This window comes from Columba livia, unplaced genomic scaffold (genome assembly GCF_036013475.1).
Source record: "Columba livia isolate bColLiv1 breed racing homer unplaced genomic scaffold, bColLiv1.pat.W.v2 Scaffold_82, whole genome shotgun sequence".
Taxonomy (NCBI): domain Eukaryota; kingdom Metazoa; phylum Chordata; class Aves; order Columbiformes; family Columbidae; genus Columba; species Columba livia.
In genome coordinates this window covers 1,965,817-1,986,308 of record NW_027043810.1, presented here as the reverse complement: position 1 = coordinate 1,986,308, position 20,492 = coordinate 1,965,817, and the positions used below count along the sequence as shown (strand labels likewise).

Below are 20,492 nucleotides of genomic sequence, written 5' to 3'. Positions count from 1 at the left end.
TCTGCTGTAGATTTGAAGTTAGTGTGATACCAACTGCATTGTTTCATATCCTGACTTCCCATTACTATCCTACTTAGCACTGTTCCCAGCGCAGACCCAGACTTACCTTCAACCTCACCAGTTTCCCTTTCCCCACAAAAGCCATGTCATGCTAGATGTGTATCCTTCTCCGTGCTCATTTATTAAGAACCTTTAAATGTCGTGCTTTACACTATACCCACACTGACTTGAATTTTGCTTTGTCCTGCCAGCACTCCTACCCTTCTCATTCCTTTTCCTTGGTACCTTAACCTCTGCGTTACCCTCCCTGAAAGAGCAGCAAGTATTCTCTTCTGTGTGTTTGCCTTTTGTATGTTTAGTTCTTTCTAGTATCAGGGAAATTATTGTGATTGTCAATTGCTAATACCCCTCCGTTGTTCCAAGGTAACTCCACAACTGAGCAGAGACCCCATAAAAAGGAATTCTTAGACTTACCCGTAAGAAACACCCTAAAACAAAGCAGATCATGACTCAGCTATGAATCCCAGTTGCGTGGTTCTGTGGCCTCTTGGTGTCTCAAGCTACTTGATGACTTAGTGTCCTTTCTAGTTTCAGTTCATCCTCACCAATCCACTGACCAGGAGAAGGAGCAGATTCCTTGTTGTGTGTTGAATCTAGACTCTTCTTCCTCTTTGTGACCTCCTCTGGGCCTATTCTCTGGCCTTCAGGTTTTTGCTTTCTCTCTTTCCCTCTTTGGCAATTTCTGTTTGTTTCTGCCTGTCTCCTTCTGTTGTTTTCTTGTCCTGCTTCTCTCCCTTTTTTGAAGGGATCTCTAAAGCTTTCCAGTCAGATCAGGAGAAAAGTGGTGGCTACAAGTTCTTACTTTAGATGTTGTAGTAGTTCAGTGAAGGGCATAATGAGATCTCTGCACACCTGACCCTTCCCTTCTGAGAGCAGAAAGGGTCTCTGAGTTTGTTCATTTCCAATTATTCCTCTCCCCGCCTCTACCCTGAGGGGGGTGGGTTGAAGGTCATGTTATTGACCTGTTTAAATGGAGTTCAGCTTCGTCTCCCTCCTCCACTACCTTTTCTGCTTCTGCACTCACATTATCTATTGACTATAGCCATATGATCAACATCCAGAGTGTACAAGTGTAGTTATATGTGTATGAATGCAAGATATATACACATATATGCATATGCAACACCTCTCTTATCTCCGATTTTAAGGCTCTGCAATCATTCCGCTTACCTGGTAGTACCCTGCTCTGTCAGTCCTGAAACTGTCAGTCTATTCACTCACAGGTACCCCCAGTACTTTGCATCACAGGGCATACATGTTGATTCTCCTATTCTGGATGCTATTTGTTCTACAGGTGGTTAAATTAGTAGGGTCTATTCAATGACCCATTCATTTTCTCTCTCATAGAACTGCTTTAGATTTCTGTTACTGCTCGTGGCTATTCAGAATGTGACATGCATATAATTGTGTTCACCTTCTCCTTAAATAGCTGAGATAATAGAAAAAAATGCTCTGCAGTAATGTGTTACTATTTGTGTTTGTGAACCACCTGGGACTGGTGCATAAATATATGCTAAGGGCAGGAGAGCAACTAGAGAAACTTGTTGCCCCATGTTGCAGTCACAATGCATTCACATTAAACTGGTGAATCATTAGCCTTTGTGATGCCTGTTAGAGTTGTAGAGCAGAACCAATGGATTCATGAACATTATGTGTTCTCCCAAGGCAGGCTAAAACCCATTTACCACTCTCTAATTATAAAAATGCACTATAAACATGCCTTAGCTTGAGTTTCTTTATAATCTGTCTATCTATCTATCTATCTATCTATCTATCTATCTATCTATCTATCTATCTATCTATCCATACTAGTCTACTACTGGAAAAATATTTCTGAGTTCAGATGGACATACAAGAGACACAGAAATGTGAGCTAATAACTTTGTATTTACATGGGAATTGGCCAATATTATTTTTGTCTCTTTCTCCTTAAATTCTTTTGTGTATGATAGCAGAACTGTAAAATAGTCTTTCTTGTATGTACAACTTTTAAAACTGGTGGGATTCAATGTGAATGAGTGCAAATTATCAATGTTTTTCATGGGCTTTTTATTATCAGTGTGGCAATTCAATAGATTAGCACTTGATTTTTAACTGAAATTCAGTCTTACACAAATTTCATCAACTCTATGGATCAGGAGAAATATTTTAAAAAGGGATAAAAAAATACTCAAAAGAAAAAGCAGCACTGTGACACGAAACAGTGACCACTCCAAAAGCACATCATAACTCATTCTTGCTGAAACTTATTGGTCATTCTTTTTCTATTTCTACGGCATTGCTATTAAAACTGTGTTTCCAGTAATCCACATATGGCCCTGCTAGCCTATCATCCAACAACGGTTGAAATTTCTCCACATTCATCTGGCATTTTGCCTCAATTATTTCAATATCTTATTCTCCTTTGTTTTACGTTATTTTGAAATGACTTTTTCATATTTCCCCCTTGCCACCTTTCAAAAGTATTTAAAAATGTGATCAGAGTCTTACAGAACTGCTAAAACAAACAAAAATATCCCATTGTTGACTTTTCTCTGTTCTTTGCAATTGTTTACAATCTAAGGGTCCATTCCATAGTAAGCTTTGTCATTTGAATATGTCCTTTCTTGGATGACAGAGAAAGCAGACTGTGGTATGGACAGGAAATACTTCTGTTCTCTCTTCTTCTCTGTGCTGGTTTTGTGTTGAGGGATGTGTCTCAAGCTTGTTCTAACTTTTATTTCCTGGGTAGCATGATCCTAACTGGGAGTAAAACTTCTTAATGAGCTGAAAATTCCTGTTGTACCATGATGAGAATTGCTGCTTGTTCCCTGTTACTCTTCAAAGGAGTATTCCACTAGAGGCAGTTTGTTTAGTCATACCCAATACTTCCCCATGGGCATTTGGAAATGTAAAATATGGGGACACATTTGGGGGTCACAAGGACCTCTAATACTTTTGTGGGTGCAGTGAGACATTGTCAAAGATTTTATGTATTTTATAGTGGATTATGATAATCCAAAAGGCTTCCATTGCTTGTGAAACAAAACCAGATTATTTGTGAATACACTGCGCATAAAGGAGCAGAACACTTCCCTTCCACATTTCATGTTCTTTACACTGACAATATAAGGGTTGTTACCTCCTCTTGACAGAAAATGTGACAGAGGGTTCAAAAGCAGCAGCTGACTAGAGACAGGGAAATTAACATTTAATGGTCTATATGTGTTTGCCTAGTTGCTGGAGTGTAAGTCACTGTGCTCAACTTTTCTACTCTTAAGATAAAACTCTGGGAACGCCTTCTGCCCTGTACCAGGGGAGCCTGGATCTCCAGCAGCCTGGGATTGGCAGAGGCTGTCAAAGCCCCTAGTGAGACACAGCACTCGGGGTAGTATTCTGTGCTACCTGGTGTTCACCCTTTTTCCCAAATTAACAGCTGGTGAGACCTTGAGCTGTGTGCAGTAAAGCCATATGAAATAAAACTGAAAGTTCAGGTCACATTCCTGTCATTCTGCCAGCAGACCTAGAAATACCAGATAAGTTTCTCCATCTTGTTCCTAGTGCTCAAAGCCTAAGGGAGCGTGGTGCACGTCCTCAGGGTGACAAGTTGGAGGCAACAGCAGCCTTAGTTTAATGGCATGGTGCTGTGCCCTGTTAATCACTCTTGCTAAAAGGAAGAAATTGTTGCATGTGACTTTGCCTGGATTGCTTTCAGGCCAGAGCTAGTCCAGGAGCAAAACATCATACTCTGGTACGTGAACCTTCTACCCAGACTTCCCATTAGTCGAGGAGGTTTCTTTGGCTCATTCCCTTTTCTAGTGCATAGTTGGAATGGCAGCTGGGAAACCTGGGTTCGTTTCTTTGTGTCCTAAGAATGGGTAATGGCTGTTACAAGTCTATGTGCTACCGTGTTAGGATAAGTGTGATGTGCTTACAAGCAATAAGCAAAGATCAGTATGTTTGTCACTTCATTTTACCTCCAGTCCTCCTGTGACACTTGAGAGACTGAGGAGCCCTTCAGGCTTAATTTACTGAATATTAATCACTGTATAATAAAGCCAGGAAACAACCCCTGCTGCTGAAAGTCTTTGAGGAATTGTTTAGACTTAATACAAAATTAATGTCATTTTCACTTTACCTCTCTTCTTCCTTCTTTTTCTTTCTGCAGAGTGGATGTACCCCCAAATTGGGTAACTCTATGCATCTGTTCCTGGAGCTGAGAACTGTGAGATATTTGTGCCCCACAGCATTTTTGCATGCAGGAGATTCAAATACTACTCTGGTACTCTGCTGCATGTAAACAACCCCCAGTATCGCTGTGTCATGAAATCCTTCAGTATGAGCCAAAAAACCCTTCTGACTTTTACATGAATCACCCTGTTCACTCCCAATGACACTGAATCATTTGACTCCATCCAGAACCTTATCCCTGTTTCTCCTGTGGGATCAACCAAAGTTTTGAATTCTCCTGTAACCTTGTCAGAAATTACTGCAGAAGTGACATATGCAGACCTGAGGTTCACGACACTGGGAAAATCCCAGGACCAGGAGCTCCAGACTGCCAGAGCAAAAGGTAATGGTGGTGTTGGGGGACATTTCTCTCCAAGGCAAACTCTCACCTTGGAGAACACTTCTTTATCTGACACTCAGAGAAGGATGTCATCTGCCAAGAAGCATCATGGCTTCTTGGACCCCTTTGGACTAAGAGGCAGGAGATAAAAAAGGAGGCAGGAGATTAAAAAGAATGTAAGAGTAGAGGATGTGGAAAATCTGTTTAGATTTGAGATGAGAGATACAATTAAGGTTGTGGGATACAGTTATGTAAAAATTATCCTGTTCCAGTTAGACATTAACTGTCAGCTTCTGGAAGTTAGTGAAGTAATCTGCCTAAGGGATCTTGCCTTTCAGCTTTATTCATTTAAATCTGACTAACTGAAGTAAATGCTAGGGAAAAAGATATTTTCTCTGAAGGGAAGGAATAGACAGACAAATACCTTTTTGTACTTAAATATAATTAAAAGTATGCTACATAGCTTCACAGAGGAAGGGAGGAATGTGGCTGATCCCAAATGTATATTCTTCATGCTATGCATTAGTGCTTTAGAATCACTGTGTATTAAAGGTAGTAGCAAAGCAGTGTTATATTCCAGCCTGACTAAACATCTGGAGATGAATTTGATAAATTTGTTAATAATCTAATGGATTAAAGAGCTCTTTATGAATAAGATTTGTGCTTATTGGCTAGCTAGTGATTCTCACTTTTCTCACTCATTCTCTTTTTTGAGAGGTCCTTGAGTTTTATACTTGGAGTCTGAAGCTGAACTCCCAGTAATGTAGGAGGTTTCCTCTCAGCTGTTTTGTTAAGGAGTTAGGGATCACAGGGGATAAAAGGCATAAATACTGCAGGCTGGTATGCCATTTATTCATGTGGATGACTTTAACATAAGTATTCCCATGGGAATTTCATAGTGGAGTCTAATAAAAGAAAAGTCTTACATTGGAAGCAATCATTTCCTCTGTGGTTTGGGGCTCTGTGTGAATTTACATGGGTGTTTGCATCTGCCCACATTGCAAGAATGGGTGCGTACATTTCCAAGTGTGAGACTGTGTTTCTTCTGTGTAGCTGCAGGTATGTGGTCTTGCTCTCGTCTGTATGCCTAATTTCAGATTACTTTACAGGAACCTGGCTTTCATTGGTGACTGATTCTGAGGTTATTTTCTGAAAAGGTGAATTAAATGCTGATTTGCTGGGTTAGGCACTCAAAAGGAAAAATACCCCAATACCTGGCTGCATATGAAAATTTCTTCCACGTTGTCCAATTCATTTTCTCTTAAAAGCTCCTGTAAACTAGTCTCCATCGCTTGCTCATTTCCCCCAGCTGCTAAGGAGGAATGGCCATAGCCAAACAATGAGACAATTTTCATAATGTAATGCCACATACAGGTCTGAAACTCATCAATTCACTGGGCAGACTACTGGTGGAATGCATGAGCTGCAGATAGAAAAATGAGACATGGCTGTTCTTGCTGCTTTCCTTCTTTTTGTCTATCCCAGATTCCCCTGGGCTGTCTTCTTGTTGGCAACTGGCTACAGTGGCTCTTGGGGTCTTCTGCCTAAGTTCAGTGGTAACTGCAGGAGTCCTGACTGCCAGGTGTAAGTATGGTCACAGCAGGGGTGCTCAGATTTCAGTAGGAACAACTAGATGTCTAGGAAATTAGTTAAAGAGAAAGATTAACCTAGGAGATTAGTGACATTAAAAAGTGTCCCTTGCTGGAAGAGTTTCCCCACTCAAAAGATCCCCCAGATTTTGACATCGGGATGTAGTATGTCTTATTCATAGTTGTGCACAATCTGTACGTGGGCCAAGTATATTCAGTCATGGGGAGGTACATGTGTCTTATGTGAGTTTATTCAGGTTGCATTGAGTAGTTTAGCTTTAATATTAATGAAACTATTTTATTCTTGTTTCACTGTGATTCAAGTAATCCTTGTTTGCCACCTTGAGCATGAAAGGGATGAAAACTTCACTCTGCAAAAGGCATTTATGGAAAGCCTCAGCCAGCAGCTGGAGCTCCTCCAGGCTCAGAATTTGAACTTGACAGGGACTGTAAAGCAACTTGCCACCTCTAGAGGTACATAGTTGGTTTTGTGGTTTTGTTTTTGTTTTAAAAAAGGAGTGTTTCTACGAGGTAAATTCATAGATGATACCATTTCATCTTTCACAGTCAGTTTCAATGAATTATAATTAATAATGTGATAGAAAATTCCTGTTGGCTTTGTCTGGAATGCTTTGAGTCCTCCAGACAGATTCGTTCTGTTATGCTGTAGTGGATGCAGCAGTGGAAAAACTTGTACTCTCTACCAAACATGATCATAATCTCTGGCTTTAACAGTTTACAGGCTATAGGCTGAGGGTATTATTTTCCTTGTGCAAAACAGTGATGTGGAAGTTTGATGATATGTGAGGTGAATATGCTAAATTATCATCTAGCAGAAGGAAAAGAATCATAATAAATTAATGTCATGTGAGAGAATGGCAAGGTTATTATCTTTGTAAATACTACATTTGAATTTGGTATAAACCAGAAGCTGCTTGTAAGAATTAAGTTCACTGTGCTGTGCTATCTATTACCATCCAGCATTAAGTCCTGGCATTCCCAGCTGGCACTGTTTTGTTACAATATAAAATGGTCATGCGAACTATAGAGCAATTAATATGATTCACCCCATAGTTAGAACCTAGTTCCCAGAAATATCAGAAATATTTTCTTTGGCAGGTCTTTTTTACTGCCTGTGATTATTTCAGTTTCCAACTAGAAACTGAGTTCCTCAAATGGTGCAAGTGTGAAAGAAAAACCCAACATTTTGAGTTCTTTCTAGTTTCAGCATTACTCAGGGTCCCAAAAGGCAGCTAACAGAATAATGTGGCAGAACAGAGTCAAAGTGCAGATGTCAAAAAGGTATTTTCTTTTACAGCAATGGACTCATTATCTTACACTTTGGCTGGCTGTCACTGTCTGCGCACTGAATCCACAGCAAATACAAAATGCTACCAGGAAAATTAAATTGCCTTGTAAAGCATATAGAAGGGAAGAGCTGACTCTGATGTCAACAAGAAGTTAAAAAGAAGTTCATGTAAATAGAGATGTATCCATATGACTGAAAGTCCAGGTTTCCTTTTCCGTCCACCTAGATCCACGTCTCTGAATATGGATCAGCCGTCCAGAATTTCCCCTATTTGTGTTTTACTAGCACCCTCCATGTTTACTGGTCAGATTCAAAAAAGTCTTTATGGTTTCTTTTTCTGATTTTCACTTAGAAGTGTTTTTTCTGGTCTTCTGCCAACTGGATTTATTAATTCTCTAATGAAGACATTAGTTTAGCTGCAGAATGAAGGAGGAATTGTTGCTCCTCTGTGATTGACTTTCCATTACTCTAGGGATCCTGCAGGGATCCACTAGACCACTAGAGACTGCTGTCACCAACAAGCCTTATCAGGTGTTTTTTTGTTTTCAAGGGAATAAATGTATTCCTTGTCCCAAGAACTGGCTACAGTATGGGGAGAACTGCTACCACTTTTCAAATGAATGGAAAACTTGGCAAGAAAGCAAGGATAGATGCTCGGCTCTGGAGTCCAGACTTCTTAAGACAGTGAGTAAGGAAGAGCTGGTAAAGATTTTTTTTCCTCTCTCTTAGTAGTTTCACACTCTGCATTTTACTGTGGCCTGAACAGCCACTCCATCCTCACACTGGGCAGTATGCTATGGCATGCATGTGCTGGACCAAGTGTCAAAAACTGTCCATGCCTCTTTGAAGCCTCTCTACCTGTACTGTGGCTGCACCCTTCCTAGTACATCTCTTCTGACTGCAGGGAAGTGAACTGAGACACACCAGCTTGGGCCTACATAGAGATCTTCATCTCACCTCAGAGCAAATATAACTGAGCTAGTGCTGGATGGCAACTCTTTTGTTGTCCTGCTGGAGAAAACTGGCTAGCAAACATCAGAATCCTGGCCTTCAGCTTCATGCTGTCCACAACTAGAAAGTTTGCTGGCCTGGCCTGCCCCCTGGTCTAGTCTTCCACATGATGACGCAGCAGATAAAGCATTGACAGAAGAGTTCTTCTCTGTGAAGGAATTTCTACCCAGACCCTTAATGGTCTTGAACTCCATGGTTTTACTGTCTGTATTATGAATTTTCTGTAATGACAGCAAATCATGCAAAGGTCTTTTCCTGCCTACTTATACAGCCATGGTGTTGGAAGGAAGTCATTATCCTATACCCATTACCCAGCTAATGTGAAAGCTTCAGTTATCTCAACTGTCATTCTAGCTGAGAGCTACTTGCAAGCTCTCAGCAGGTTCATTTTCCTTATCTCCAAAGCAGCACTGACTGCCAGGAGCAGGAGGCACTGCCCAGCTTCACTTGTGACATGTAACAAGTCTGTTACATGCAGGTGGGAGCAGCTCGCTTTCATTTCCTTCCCTCCTTTTCCAATAGGCCATTATGACTGAGGCAGGGATGTGATTCATAGGCTTTGCATTTATTTCCATACAGGACTTCACAATGGAATCAGAACAGTCTTACAGTTCTTACTCCTTCTGGATTGGGCTGTCTCGCAATGGATCGGAGGGGCCCTGGCTTTGGGAGAATGGATCAGGTTTCTCCCGTGATCTGTAAGTCAATGCACAGATAGGAGCAGACCATGTCCAGGCATATTTATTATGGGCCAGAAACAGCAAACTTTAAACATCACTCAGTAATCACCTGTCCCCTCACCTGCTTGCCAGCAGACAGGTTACCCATCACTCACACTTATCAGCCTAGGCAAGCCCCCATCAGAGATCTTGTATTCTGTTGTGGGTCAAATGGGTAGCAGCAGTCAGGAATTACTCTATCAGCCTGTTACTTTTTCCATTAATATATCTGCTCTTTTTTCACAGGTTTCAGTTCCAACGAGCCAGCTCAAGTCCTTTCCTAGATTGTGTGTGGTTTCAAGGTGCAAACATAGACACTGCCCGGTGCAGCGAGTATAAATTTTACATTTGTGAGAAACTGGTGGATCCTGCCATGGTTGAGCAAGTCAGCTACTTGGAGAGACACTAGTATGCAGGGCTCTGCAGGGAGCCCTGTCCTGGGATATGCCACTGTGGGAGCGAGTTCTGCCCCAGGGCTTGTCCAGGGTTTGTGACAGAGAAAACTAGTCTGAGCTCAGGTTAATCTAACATCAGGGATAATCTAAACTGAACTTGCCCCCTGGTGATGCACAACAGCCAGACTCCTCTTGGGCTTTTTCTTCAACAACTTCATTCCCTCATTCTTCTTTTTTCTTCTTTTCTTCTTTCTTCATTCTTGTGTAATGACTTCGATCCACTCCTCATAAATTCCTTTCTAAATGAAACAAAATTAAGTATATGATTACAGAACTTTACTTTAAATATTCATACCTATCTCCCAGAAACAGGAATCAACAAATGTTTGTTAGAGCAACAGATCGTGTTTTCAAAATCCATCCATTGGGTATTCACAGATGTGAGCTCCCAGTTTACAACACATTTCCAAATATTTAATTTCACTCCCCACCAACTGATAACTAGAAAGTGCAACAGAATCAGAGCCTGCATTAAAAGACAAATAAATGTATATATAATTCTCCTAGTTAGAGAGAAAAGCTTTCAAATGGGATTATATGCCTTATGGGTCAAAGAACAGAAGGTAAATGCAGAACACATCTTTAATGAGGAAAGTCAGCAACATTTAATGCCCAGGAATGCCAGTCCAGCTGCTAGTGGATTGTTCTGCTGCATCGGGTGTTAGGGGGAAGGTGCATTCCTCTAAGGCATCTGTCTTGATAATTATCCATGCCACATCTGATCCAGTTCTTCAATTTCTAAAATCCATTTTCCATTCTGTTGCAGAATTTCACAAATGAAATAAATATTGCTGCTACTGACCTTTTCCGTGTAGTGTGTCTTTTTCATAAGTCACTGTGCAGTAGGCTCAACAACCATCAAATACAGGGTCTTTAATGATGCAAAGCCTCCTGCCACTTCACTGCTGTTTAAGAGGCTGTTCAAAGAGAAGACTGCATCAGAGAGAGCATCTCTCTCTATGGCACTAGCAAACAATAGAGATCGTTGAAATCTCCCAGGAACAGTCAAGTTTATCTTTTGTTTCTGTGTATATTTTGCACTAATTTGAGCCTTTCAATGAAAATTGAACTGTAAGTTGGGGAAGGTGTGGGTATTTAATTTAAGCCACTTTCCATTATCTATCAGCAATCTTGGCTAATTGGGGAAGTCCCAGTTGACTGGAAGTTGGCTAATGTGACTCCCATCTACAAGAAGGGCCTGAAGGAGGATCCGGGGAACTACAGGCCTGTCGGTCTGACCTTGGTGCTGGGGAAGGTCATGCAGCAGATCATCCTGAGCAACATCACATGGCGCATACAAGAAAACCATGGAATCAGGCCCAGTCAACATGGATTTATGAAAGACAGGTCCTGTTTGACCAACCTGATCTCCTTCTATGACAAGGTGATCCACCTAGTAGATGGGGAAAAGGCTGTGGATGCTGTCTACTTAGACTCCAGTAAAGCCTTTGCCACTGTATCCCACAGCATTCCCCTGGAGAAACTAGCAGCTCAGGGCCTGGATGAGTGTACTCTGCAATGGATAAAGAACTGGCTGGATGGCCGGGCCCAAAGAGTTGTGGTGAACAGAGCCAAATCCAGTTGGTGGCTGGTCACGAGTGGTGTTCCCCAGGGCTTGGTACTGGGGCCAGTTCTGTTTAATCTCTTTATCAACAATCTGGATGAGGGATTGAGTGCACCCTTAGTAAGTCTGCAGATAGCACCAAACTGGGTGGGAGTGTTATCCGCTGGCGGTAGGAAGGCCATACAGAGGGATCTAGACTGGCTGGATTGTTGGGCTGAAGCCAACTGTATGAGGTTTAACAAGGTCAAGTGGCAGGTCCTGCACTTGGGTCACAACAACCTCAGGCAATGCTACAGGCTTGGGGAAGAGTGGCTGGAAAGCTGCCTGGCAGAAAGGGATCTGGGGGTGTTGATTGACAGCCAGCTCAACATCAGCCAGCAGTCTGCCCAGGTGGCCAAAAAGGCCAACAGCATCCTGGCTTGTATCAGGAATAGTGTGGCCAGCAGGACCAGAGAAGTTACTGTGCCTCCGTACTCGGTGCTGGTGAGGAGAAGCTGAGGAAACTGGGGCTGTTTAGCCTGGAGAAAAGGAGGCTGAGGGAAGATCTTATTGCTGTCTACAACTACCTGAAAGGAGGTTGTAACATGGAGGATGTTGGTCTCTACTCCCCAGTAGCAAGCAATAGGATAAGAGGAAATGGCCTCAAGCTGCACCAGGAGAGGTTTAGATTGGATATTAAGAAAAAATTCTTCATGGAAAGAGTTGTCAGGCATTGGAACAAGTTGCCCAGGGAAGTGGTTGAGTCACCATCCATGGAGGTGTATAAAAGGCATTTAGATGAGGTTCTTAGGGCCATGGTTTAGTGCTGGATTATGGTTGGATTTGATGATCATGAAGGTCTCTTCCAACCAAAACAATTCTAAGATTCTGTTTAGGAAACCACCTAATTATGTCTATTTCAGACATAAAGCTGTGCATCATAAGTTTGCAGTAGCAACAGTCAACAAGTATGCTGTATCTCTCACTTAAATGAGGGTTTAGCAGTATGGCAATTATCTTAATTATGGGTATGAAGAAGTCAGAGGAGAAGGGACAATAGAGAGTGTCCTGCCACACAGCTATCTCAGTCTGGAAACACTGCATTTCCTAAGTCTAACCATGGGGTCTCAACAGCCATAGAGGTACTACATGGGATCCCAGCACGGACTGGTTGACAGCGGATGGAGGTAGGATGTGAATGATGGGAAGAGTAACCCATACAGGGCTGCTGTTTTAACACATGGAGTTAGCCTTCCTTGGCTAAAAGGTCTATTTTGCAACCATGATACACATTACTGTGGTTTGTATCCTAGCCTGCCTTACAAGTCAAAGACCAAGCCCTGTTCACTTGTCCTCACCACTAGCAGGACCCTGGCTGTGACTCCAGATGATTTGTGCGCTTACCGTCTGTCACCCTCCTCAAGTGACCAGTGTGGCCAAGTCTCTGTACGGATCCCTGGGGGACTGTGCCCTGGAAGGAATCCAGTCCAGCAGCACCAACCGGCACGTTCAAACGCAGCTTGCGACAAGGCCCTTCCTCTGCTTAGGAGCGCCGTCCTCCGGGCTTGCCTCTGCAGATGTCTTTTGCTCGACAGTGCCCATCCTTGGCAGAACCTTTGGCTTCTGCTTCTCACCTAGGCGTCGAAAGAGAAGCTTTGAAGTGAGAACCAAACAGGTTGCCACTAACCTTGCACTCTGTCCCCAGGGGAAAGTCGCTAACGCTGTCCCTCTTCAACACACCCGAGCCCAGATTTTAAACCACTCTTTTTTTTTTCGGAATAAAACCCAACAAGTGGGTGAGGGAGGTGACACTTAGGGCCAAGGCAGGAAGGAAGGAAGGAAGGACGGAAGAGTTCGCATCTGGTTTGCGCCCCAGAGTCTCCCGTGGGTGGGCCCGGGCCGGTTGTGTCATTTGGGTGACGCTTGCTCCCAGGCCCCGAGCAGGTAGCTGTCAGCAGCGGGAGGTCTTGGGCTCTGTCAGGTGAGGGGTAGGGTGGGGGGTGTGTGCGTGTGTGTGTGTTTGGGCAGGGGGCAGGTGGAGTTGTAGCAGGGCTGGAGGCGGTGTGCAGGGGGGTAGGAAGTGGGGAAGAGGGAAGGGGCTGTGGAGGCTGCTGTGTGTATGTGCATTTCGGTGTGTGAGGCGGGTGGTGTCGGCGTGGCGTGGTGGTGGGAGACAGCGAATGCGTGGGTGCCCCGCTGAGTGGAGCGGGGTGGGCCGAGCTTAGCGGGCAGCCGGGCTTAGCGGCCGGGTGGAGGTTTGTAGGGGGAGCTGTGGCGTCCCCCGGCGGTGGGGATGGCGGTAGAGGAGCGGCCAGGTCGCGGGACGCTGGTCCGCAGGGCACCCACTTCCATCCCCACCCCGCCCACCGCCCCCCCGGCCTTTAGCCGCCGCGCAGGCCGCTCTGCGGCCTATAGGGGGCGCCGTGCGTTCCACGGCCGTGGGATCGCGCTGGCGGAGCGGCCAGGGCGCCGGACCCGCGGATTGGTCAAATGGGTCCCTGGTTCGATCCCCGCTTTTCCCACCGACAAACCGCCCCCCCCACGGCGCCCCCCACGGCGCCCCCCCCCGTGCACCTGCCTCGCTCTCTCGCCTCTGCCTCAGCCCTGCAAGGAAGGAGCCCTTCAAGAAGGAATGTTGCTTTTGCAACTCAGCTGCCACCTCACCCCAGTGAGCGGAAAGATTGACACACATCACACTAGGAATCCTTCCCAGTGTGAAAAATGCAGTTGTGATTCTTGCTAAGATGTTTAATGTTTATAGATATAACCAAATGAGGCACAGGCTCTGAACCTGGAAAAAGGTTGTTAAGTTCCATGTAAAAAGTTATGAAACTTGTTTATGAAGGGAACTAACATTTTAAGGGTTAACTAAACATATAATGGGTGTCTACTAATGAACTAACACTTTAAGGCTTAGCCACACAATAAATGCTTAGTTTAGAGCTTTATGTTAAGAAGAACAGAACCCCATTGAATGCCAAGATAAGAAGTTTTACTGCACCTAGCTGTAAACTTGAGGAGACAAGATAACGAAGATTTACAGCAAAAGGGGGCGCCAGTCTGGTTTCAATCGACTTGGCAGCTTGGGTCCCAGTTGATTCAACATAATGAGCCAAAGGTAAGAAGTTCACTGTGACGAAGCTGAAGGAGCCTTCGTCCAAAGACCCCTCCTCAAATTCACCAAGTGGCACTGCGCAGGCGCAATAGGGGAGGGTCTATGGAAATGGTTATCTGAGACTCATTTTAATCAGAAGCGGGGAAAGGTTATGAATATGTATAGGTGTTCCTGGGGTCATTATGAATATGTAATACCTTACTGTATTTAAGCACATGTTGGGCGTGCATGTTGTGCATGTTGGGCGGAGCGAATCCCCTGTGCACCCAGTGCTGTTTTGCTTATGCTCTAATGAACATGTGTTTAAGGAATACAAGGAATTAGATTAAACGTTGTTTATCCATACAAGAAACGTAAGTTATTTATTTCACCAGAAACCACCCAGTTCCATCCGCCCTTCTCCCGCCCGTCCACCGCAACCCCGGACAAGCCTGCTGGCCCCCCCAGCACGCCTGCCTCTCTCTCTCGCCCTCGCCTCAGCCCCACCTGGCCCGGCACCGGACGCCCAAAGCCCTTGGCCTTTCCTCCTTGCCGCTCACCAGCCTGCGCTGCCTGCCGCCCGCTTGGCCCTCTTGCTCTTGCTTCCCCGGCCCCCGGCAGACACACAGCCAGGGACACCCAGGCAGCACAGCAGGAGGGGAGCCCTTTGGCCTGCTGCCCTCCCGCCCACCCCAAATCATGCATGCGCCCAGAAACCCTGACCTGCACCACAAAGGCAGAAGCAGCAGCACCAGCAGTAAGGAACGCCAGGGCTCTGGGCATAGATGGAATCCGCAGCACTTCACTCCTGAAGCTGTCTGCCAGAGGTGGCAGCTGGAAGAAGGTCTGACACCCGACCTTCCTGCATTACCTCGGCCCCACGCGAGCCCTGAAGCCGCCCGCACCCACCCAACTGGATCCACATCCTGAGTTTTTTACGTGTTAACGCAGCAGCTCCTCCCGTCCCACAGCCCAGACGCGCGGGTACCGGCTGCCGAGCCGCATCCGCCGGGCTCCTCCCCTTGCAGCCACACGGCGGCCGCGGCCTCTCCGTCAGGCCCCGCTGCCGTTCCGTGGGCGCTGCCATCAAAATAGCGGCGGCGGGAAATGCGAGTGGAGTTTGTTGCTGCCCGGTCTGACAGCTGAGCTGGGGCGCCATGGCTGCCGCGGTGTCCCCTCGGGCCTGTGGACAACGGGTGGATTTTTCCGGGCCCCGGCCTCGGCTGGGTTTGCTCCGCGGCCTGGCCCTGGGCCCGGCTGGCTGGGGAGTTGGTGGCTGGGTCAGTGTTCAGCCCTATCCCCCGACTATCGCTGTGTACTTTGTTAGACTGGTTTATGGTGTTTGTGTATGCTCATGGAGGTCTGCAATGTGTCCATATGGACGTAGGTAAAGTATACAGTGTGCCCTTTGGGGGACCTTTTTTTTCTTTTTCATATTCCCGAAATTCTCACCCACAAGGATCCTTTACTTTCCCAACTTTAAAACTGCAGTTTGACGAATGAGCTGGTCTTGTATGGGGTGTTTGGCAGTTCCATGCAACAAGTAATGAAAGGTGTTTGCTGCTAAGGGGGGGGTGAGCTCCAGCTAGAGCCTTGTGTACAACCTCGGCCTGGGCACCATGGTGTGGTGAGAGATGGACACATGGACTGAATGGCTTAATCTGCCGGGTACCTTGTTCAAATACAGTTTTACTTGTTAATTGCTAAAACATTAATATCAGAGTTAGTATTCAGCTGAGCTTTCTCCTGTATCTATTGTAAAGAGTTTGACAGGGATATGCCAAATTGACATTGTGTTCCTCTAGGATACAAGTGTAACTCGTGCCTGCCTGTACTGATGGGCAGGTGTGTCATTTTCAGCATCTTCTTATAGAGGCTTCCCTGAACTCAAGTTCTGTTTTTTTTTGTCTCAAGCACAGAGTGCTCTGAAAGCTCCTGTTACAGCCTGTCCTTTGTGCTCCTTTGGGTTCCTGTCTGTGTCTGTGGAAAGCAGGCTGTTGGGCTGAGCTGAAGGCTGGTTATTAAAGGTGTGCATTGAGAAATCTGTTTGGTGTTCCTCTGCTAGAGCTGTGAGATAAAGAAGAATGCTGTTACTTATGGATGCTGTTAGCAAGCGAAGAAAGGCAGCTCCAATATGGTATAAATAATCAGGCTGCAAACTTGGTACTTTCCAAGAGTAAGGGAAATGCATCCACAGGAATGAAAAACAGATTTTTTCAAAACTTTTTTTTTTTTCCTGCTGTGAATCTCCTTTTAGAGTGGCGCTAAGCATCCTCGTTTTGTCAAACAGGGCAAGAACTATTGAATATGACTGTGCTTTGATGTCTGTGTTAAATGCTTTGTTGCAGTTGAGTAATTAAGGTTGTTTCTCGCCCCCAATTCCCCGTCTCCAGGTTATCTCTGGATTGAAGCTTCCACCATTTTTTGCTTCAAACCAGATTCTACCATGTGAATGTCTCGGTAGAACTCCTTGAGGATGCCAGTACAAAGCCATCTCTCACCTATCACAGCTAGGTAAGGTATGCATGTGAACTTTTTATCTTTGCTCTGGGAAAGCGATGACAAGACAGGTCCAGATTCTTCAGGTGCATAGGAGCTGTGATTTATTTGTAGTTGTTTGTGAAACAGATGTGAAAAACTGGTCAATGACCTGGGCTTCTGCTCAGATTGGTAGCTAATGCAACAGCTGCTTTTGCTGTTTGACAGGGGTTTTTTGTTAATAATTCTTAAATTCCAGTCTTAGAGAGCGAGACTAGAGAAGCTCTTCAGGATACCTACAATGTGACCACGTGCTGGCAGGAGTGGTTCATCGAGGCTCTGCTCATCTCAGTGACCCATTCATATTACAGGTAACAGGAACTAATGCTTAACTCTATTTGTCTACTCTTATATGGTATCTGTTATGCGGCATGCATGTAATGACTCTTCTGAAATAGTGTGTCGGTCTTAGCTGTGTATGTTGTTTGCCATACGAGGCCAGTATGACAGGATTTTAAGGCTGCAGAGAGTTCTTTGTACTCTCTCTTTAATCGAGCTTGAGCTTCTCACCTGCTCCAATTGAAACAAAACAAAAAACCCCAAACCTAACAAAACCAGACAAACAAATCCAACCAACAAACCAAGCAAAAATAAACCAAAACCAAAACCAAAAGCCTCTGTTTTTGAAATGATTTCGAGAAATGGCTGCTGGAGAGCTGATTTTCCAGAATTATTTTCCAGCTGAGGTATTTAGTTCTTTCTCCTACTGTTCATCAGACAAGCTTGGAGTCGGTTTTGTCTAATCAATTCTTTGACAGGCAGTTGTGAAGGAGTGAAACGAGAGCTGTGGCTGCCAGTTCTCATCGAAGGTCTGCAGGGCACGTGTGCCTGCTGCCCTCTGCTCAGTGCCAGTGAGTGCAAGGGGCTGTGCCAGTGCGAGCTGAGTTATAGGAGTCAAGTGCAGAGCTTATTACACATTATTACCTTACACATAATATCTCACAGCCCATCTCACAGCCCATCTTCACCAATGTTCACGTGTCCTTTCTGTGCATTGACCAGTAAAGGTGGGGAAGACCTCCTTTTTTTTTTTTTTTTTAAAAAATATGCACAGGTTTCCTCATATGTGGCTCTGAGATTTCAGCAAGTACTTGCTGGCTACGTGTCGTGACATCTCTTTTCTGAGAGGGAAAACGGAAAATGAATTTGCCAGCAGTTGTGTTGCCCCTGATCTGTGGAAAATGAGTCAGGCATCCAGTGAAGGACACTTTTGTCCCAGTTTGTGTATTTGTCAAAGCACTTGGAGTAGGAGAAGACTAAGAGATCCAGGTGACTTGCCAGTCAGTGGGAGAGGTTTTGTAGTCACCAAGTAGATGCAGGACTAAGACCTTGAATTTCTTATGTCACATGCTTATATAATGAGGTTTGGTTTCAGCTGCTATCCTGTGCTGTGATTATTGTCATAATTGTGCATATTAGCATTATATTAACTCAATTACGTTGCGTGCTGAAAGGATGCTGTAGGAAAGACTTAACTACCATTAGATCTGTCGACTGTCTTCACAGCAAACGTGTTTTCCTCTAAGCCGGGGGTGTCAAACTCATTTTCACTGGGGGGCACATCAGCCTCGCGGTTGCCTTCAAAGGGCCAAACGTAATTTTAGGACTCTAGAAACGCGACTACTCCTACATTTATACAGTCCTAAAATTGCATTTGCTACAAATGAGTTTGACACCCCTGCACTGAACATACTTTCTGAAGAGGCTGCAAAGCGCTTTTTGCATTTTGGCAAAACTTGTGGATCTTTCAACAGGACAAAGCCCCTTTCTCGCTGACAGAATGGAGAACGTGCTGATGAAGCAAAGGGGAGAAATGGATGGGCTACAAAGGTAATGCCTCTGTCAAAAGAAAACCTTATCCATCTGTTTGGGCTTTTAATAAGTACCTCGGAGTGTCAGGACACGACCCTGTGTGCTCACAGCAGCTTGTGTAGTTGTCGTGTTAACGTCACAGGGTCTGAAAATGAATTCAGTCGTGATGTCTTTTTATTTGTCCTTTCAGCTTTCTAATTTGTAACATTCTTGAGTGCGATGCTATAGGAAAGACACATGTGAACAGCTTTTAATTTCCTCAGAGTATCCAGTTGCTGCAGAGGGTAACTTACAATGTTCAGGTCTTTTGTGCTGGTGCCAGCGTCAATGAATTAATTTCATTTCTAATGCATCATGTGTAAGTGTGCACTCAGTTACCTTCTCTCATGGGAAACACCTGGCTAAGTTTCTAAACTTTCTGAAGGCCATTAGCGTATTGCACTAACCTGGTCTCCAGAGTGACCTGTGGCATTTTTACTCCAAGCTAAACAGAGGTTTTTCTTAGCAAACCATGTTGTTACAGCCTGTCAAATGCAGTGGTTGTGGGACTTTCAGTGACTGGATATTAACTGGCCTCTTAGCCCACCTGCATATCCCAGGGAGCTGTCAAAGAGAAGACCCAGGGGAAAAGTCATGCTCGTCATTAGGAACAGACTTATGTTACATTAAAATGACTTTTGTGCAAGGGTCCTTGTAAGCGATCTAGTGACTCTTAAAAGCACCTGCAATAAAGGACCTTTGATAGTGCTGGTCTCTGATAGACCTTTTTTTTTTTTTTTTTTCCCCAGATGTGCTCAGTTAAAAACTGCCCACACTATGGGGATTGCAATCTGAATTTTGCTTGGCTTGGCAGAATGGTGTCTAGTTAAAAAACAAAACAATACCACACTCCCCTCCCCACCGCCACGGCAACAAAATAGAGTCCCCCAAGCACCCCACCCTCAACCCCCAAATTCTGGTAACTAATTTCTGGATGCTTTAATTAAAAGTCTTTGTTTGACTTCCTGGACTTTTCAGTCAAACCACAGAAGATGAGGTAATGATACCATGTTTAGGACTCCTGGCGAATCTCCGTCATCACAACTTACCTGTTCAAGCTAAGATGAAATCTTTGGTAAGAGTTTTGTTTTTGTGGCACGACCCTGGCTTGAGGGCAAGAGAGTTACTGGACTCTGGGGAATTGCCTTAGTATTTCTTATGCTCGTTTTTGTGGGACCAATAACCCTGACCTGTTTGTTCTCCAGAGCTGGTGGTTGTTTCTCCTGTATTGGAGAAAATAACCAGTAGAACAGGCGGTTGGGTGTTCTCTTTCCTTCTCTACGTTTCTGTGTTGTTGCGCTAGCTTGTGTTAGGCATTCAGTTTCTGCAGCTGTTCTCTGCAAACGAAGGATGAATTTAAAATTTGAGCATTCTTCCTTTGACAGTCTAAATGTTGTTAACACATGAGGACTGTAGTTGGTTTTCTGGTAAGCTGCCTGAACTTTGACTGACAAAGATCTCAGTCTATTAAAGGATAGATCAAGAAAATGTCACTGATGTTGGTGTCAGGCCAGGACCCTTGAATACTCATACACATCCATGTCTGAGCTGCTCAGTTCGTCTCTCTGCTTGGAGTGGTGCCAAGGGGAGTTATGGTTCAATTCAGAAATGCAAGTTAATCTACATGGCACTGAATGTGACACTGTTTACCTTGGGAGAAAGGAGAGGGAAGGAGTAGGAGGAACTCTTGTCATCTCTGCCCACTGAGGAGAGAAGGAAGGGGGGTCATTGTTCAGTGGTTCTTTTCTATTGGAGACATAAGCAAAATTACCTT

General features: G+C 44.6%; 2 protein-coding genes across 5 annotated transcripts in view; one reads left to right on the top strand and one right to left on the bottom strand.

Annotated features, from left to right (window-relative positions):
- The window catches only part of LOC102088840 (transmembrane protein 52B), a 332,692-nt gene that overhangs the window by 5,331 nt on the left and 306,869 nt on the right, over positions 1 to 20,492 (bottom strand). Inside the window, exons 1-3 of one of the 4 annotated variants that reach the window (XM_065048369.1) lie at positions 12,640 to 12,865; positions 10,495 to 10,609; positions 9,794 to 9,931 (exon numbers count right to left, since the gene is read on the bottom strand). In XM_065048369.1, the coding sequence (XP_064904441.1) occupies positions 9,794 to 9,850 (57 nt within the window). In that variant the 5' untranslated portion in view covers positions 9,851 to 9,931; positions 10,495 to 10,609; positions 12,640 to 12,865. The other 3 variants (XM_065048370.1, XM_065048371.1, XM_021281250.2) reach the window with 3 other exon arrangements.
- LOC110355520 (natural killer cells antigen CD94) lies at positions 4,420 to 10,493 on the top strand (the record flags this gene model as incomplete). Its single annotated transcript, XM_065048372.1, has 5 exons — positions 4,420 to 4,612; positions 6,095 to 6,193; positions 8,058 to 8,191; positions 9,098 to 9,216; positions 9,484 to 10,493. Coding segments are annotated over 5 exons (708 nt in total), but the record flags the coding sequence as incomplete, so codon positions are not given.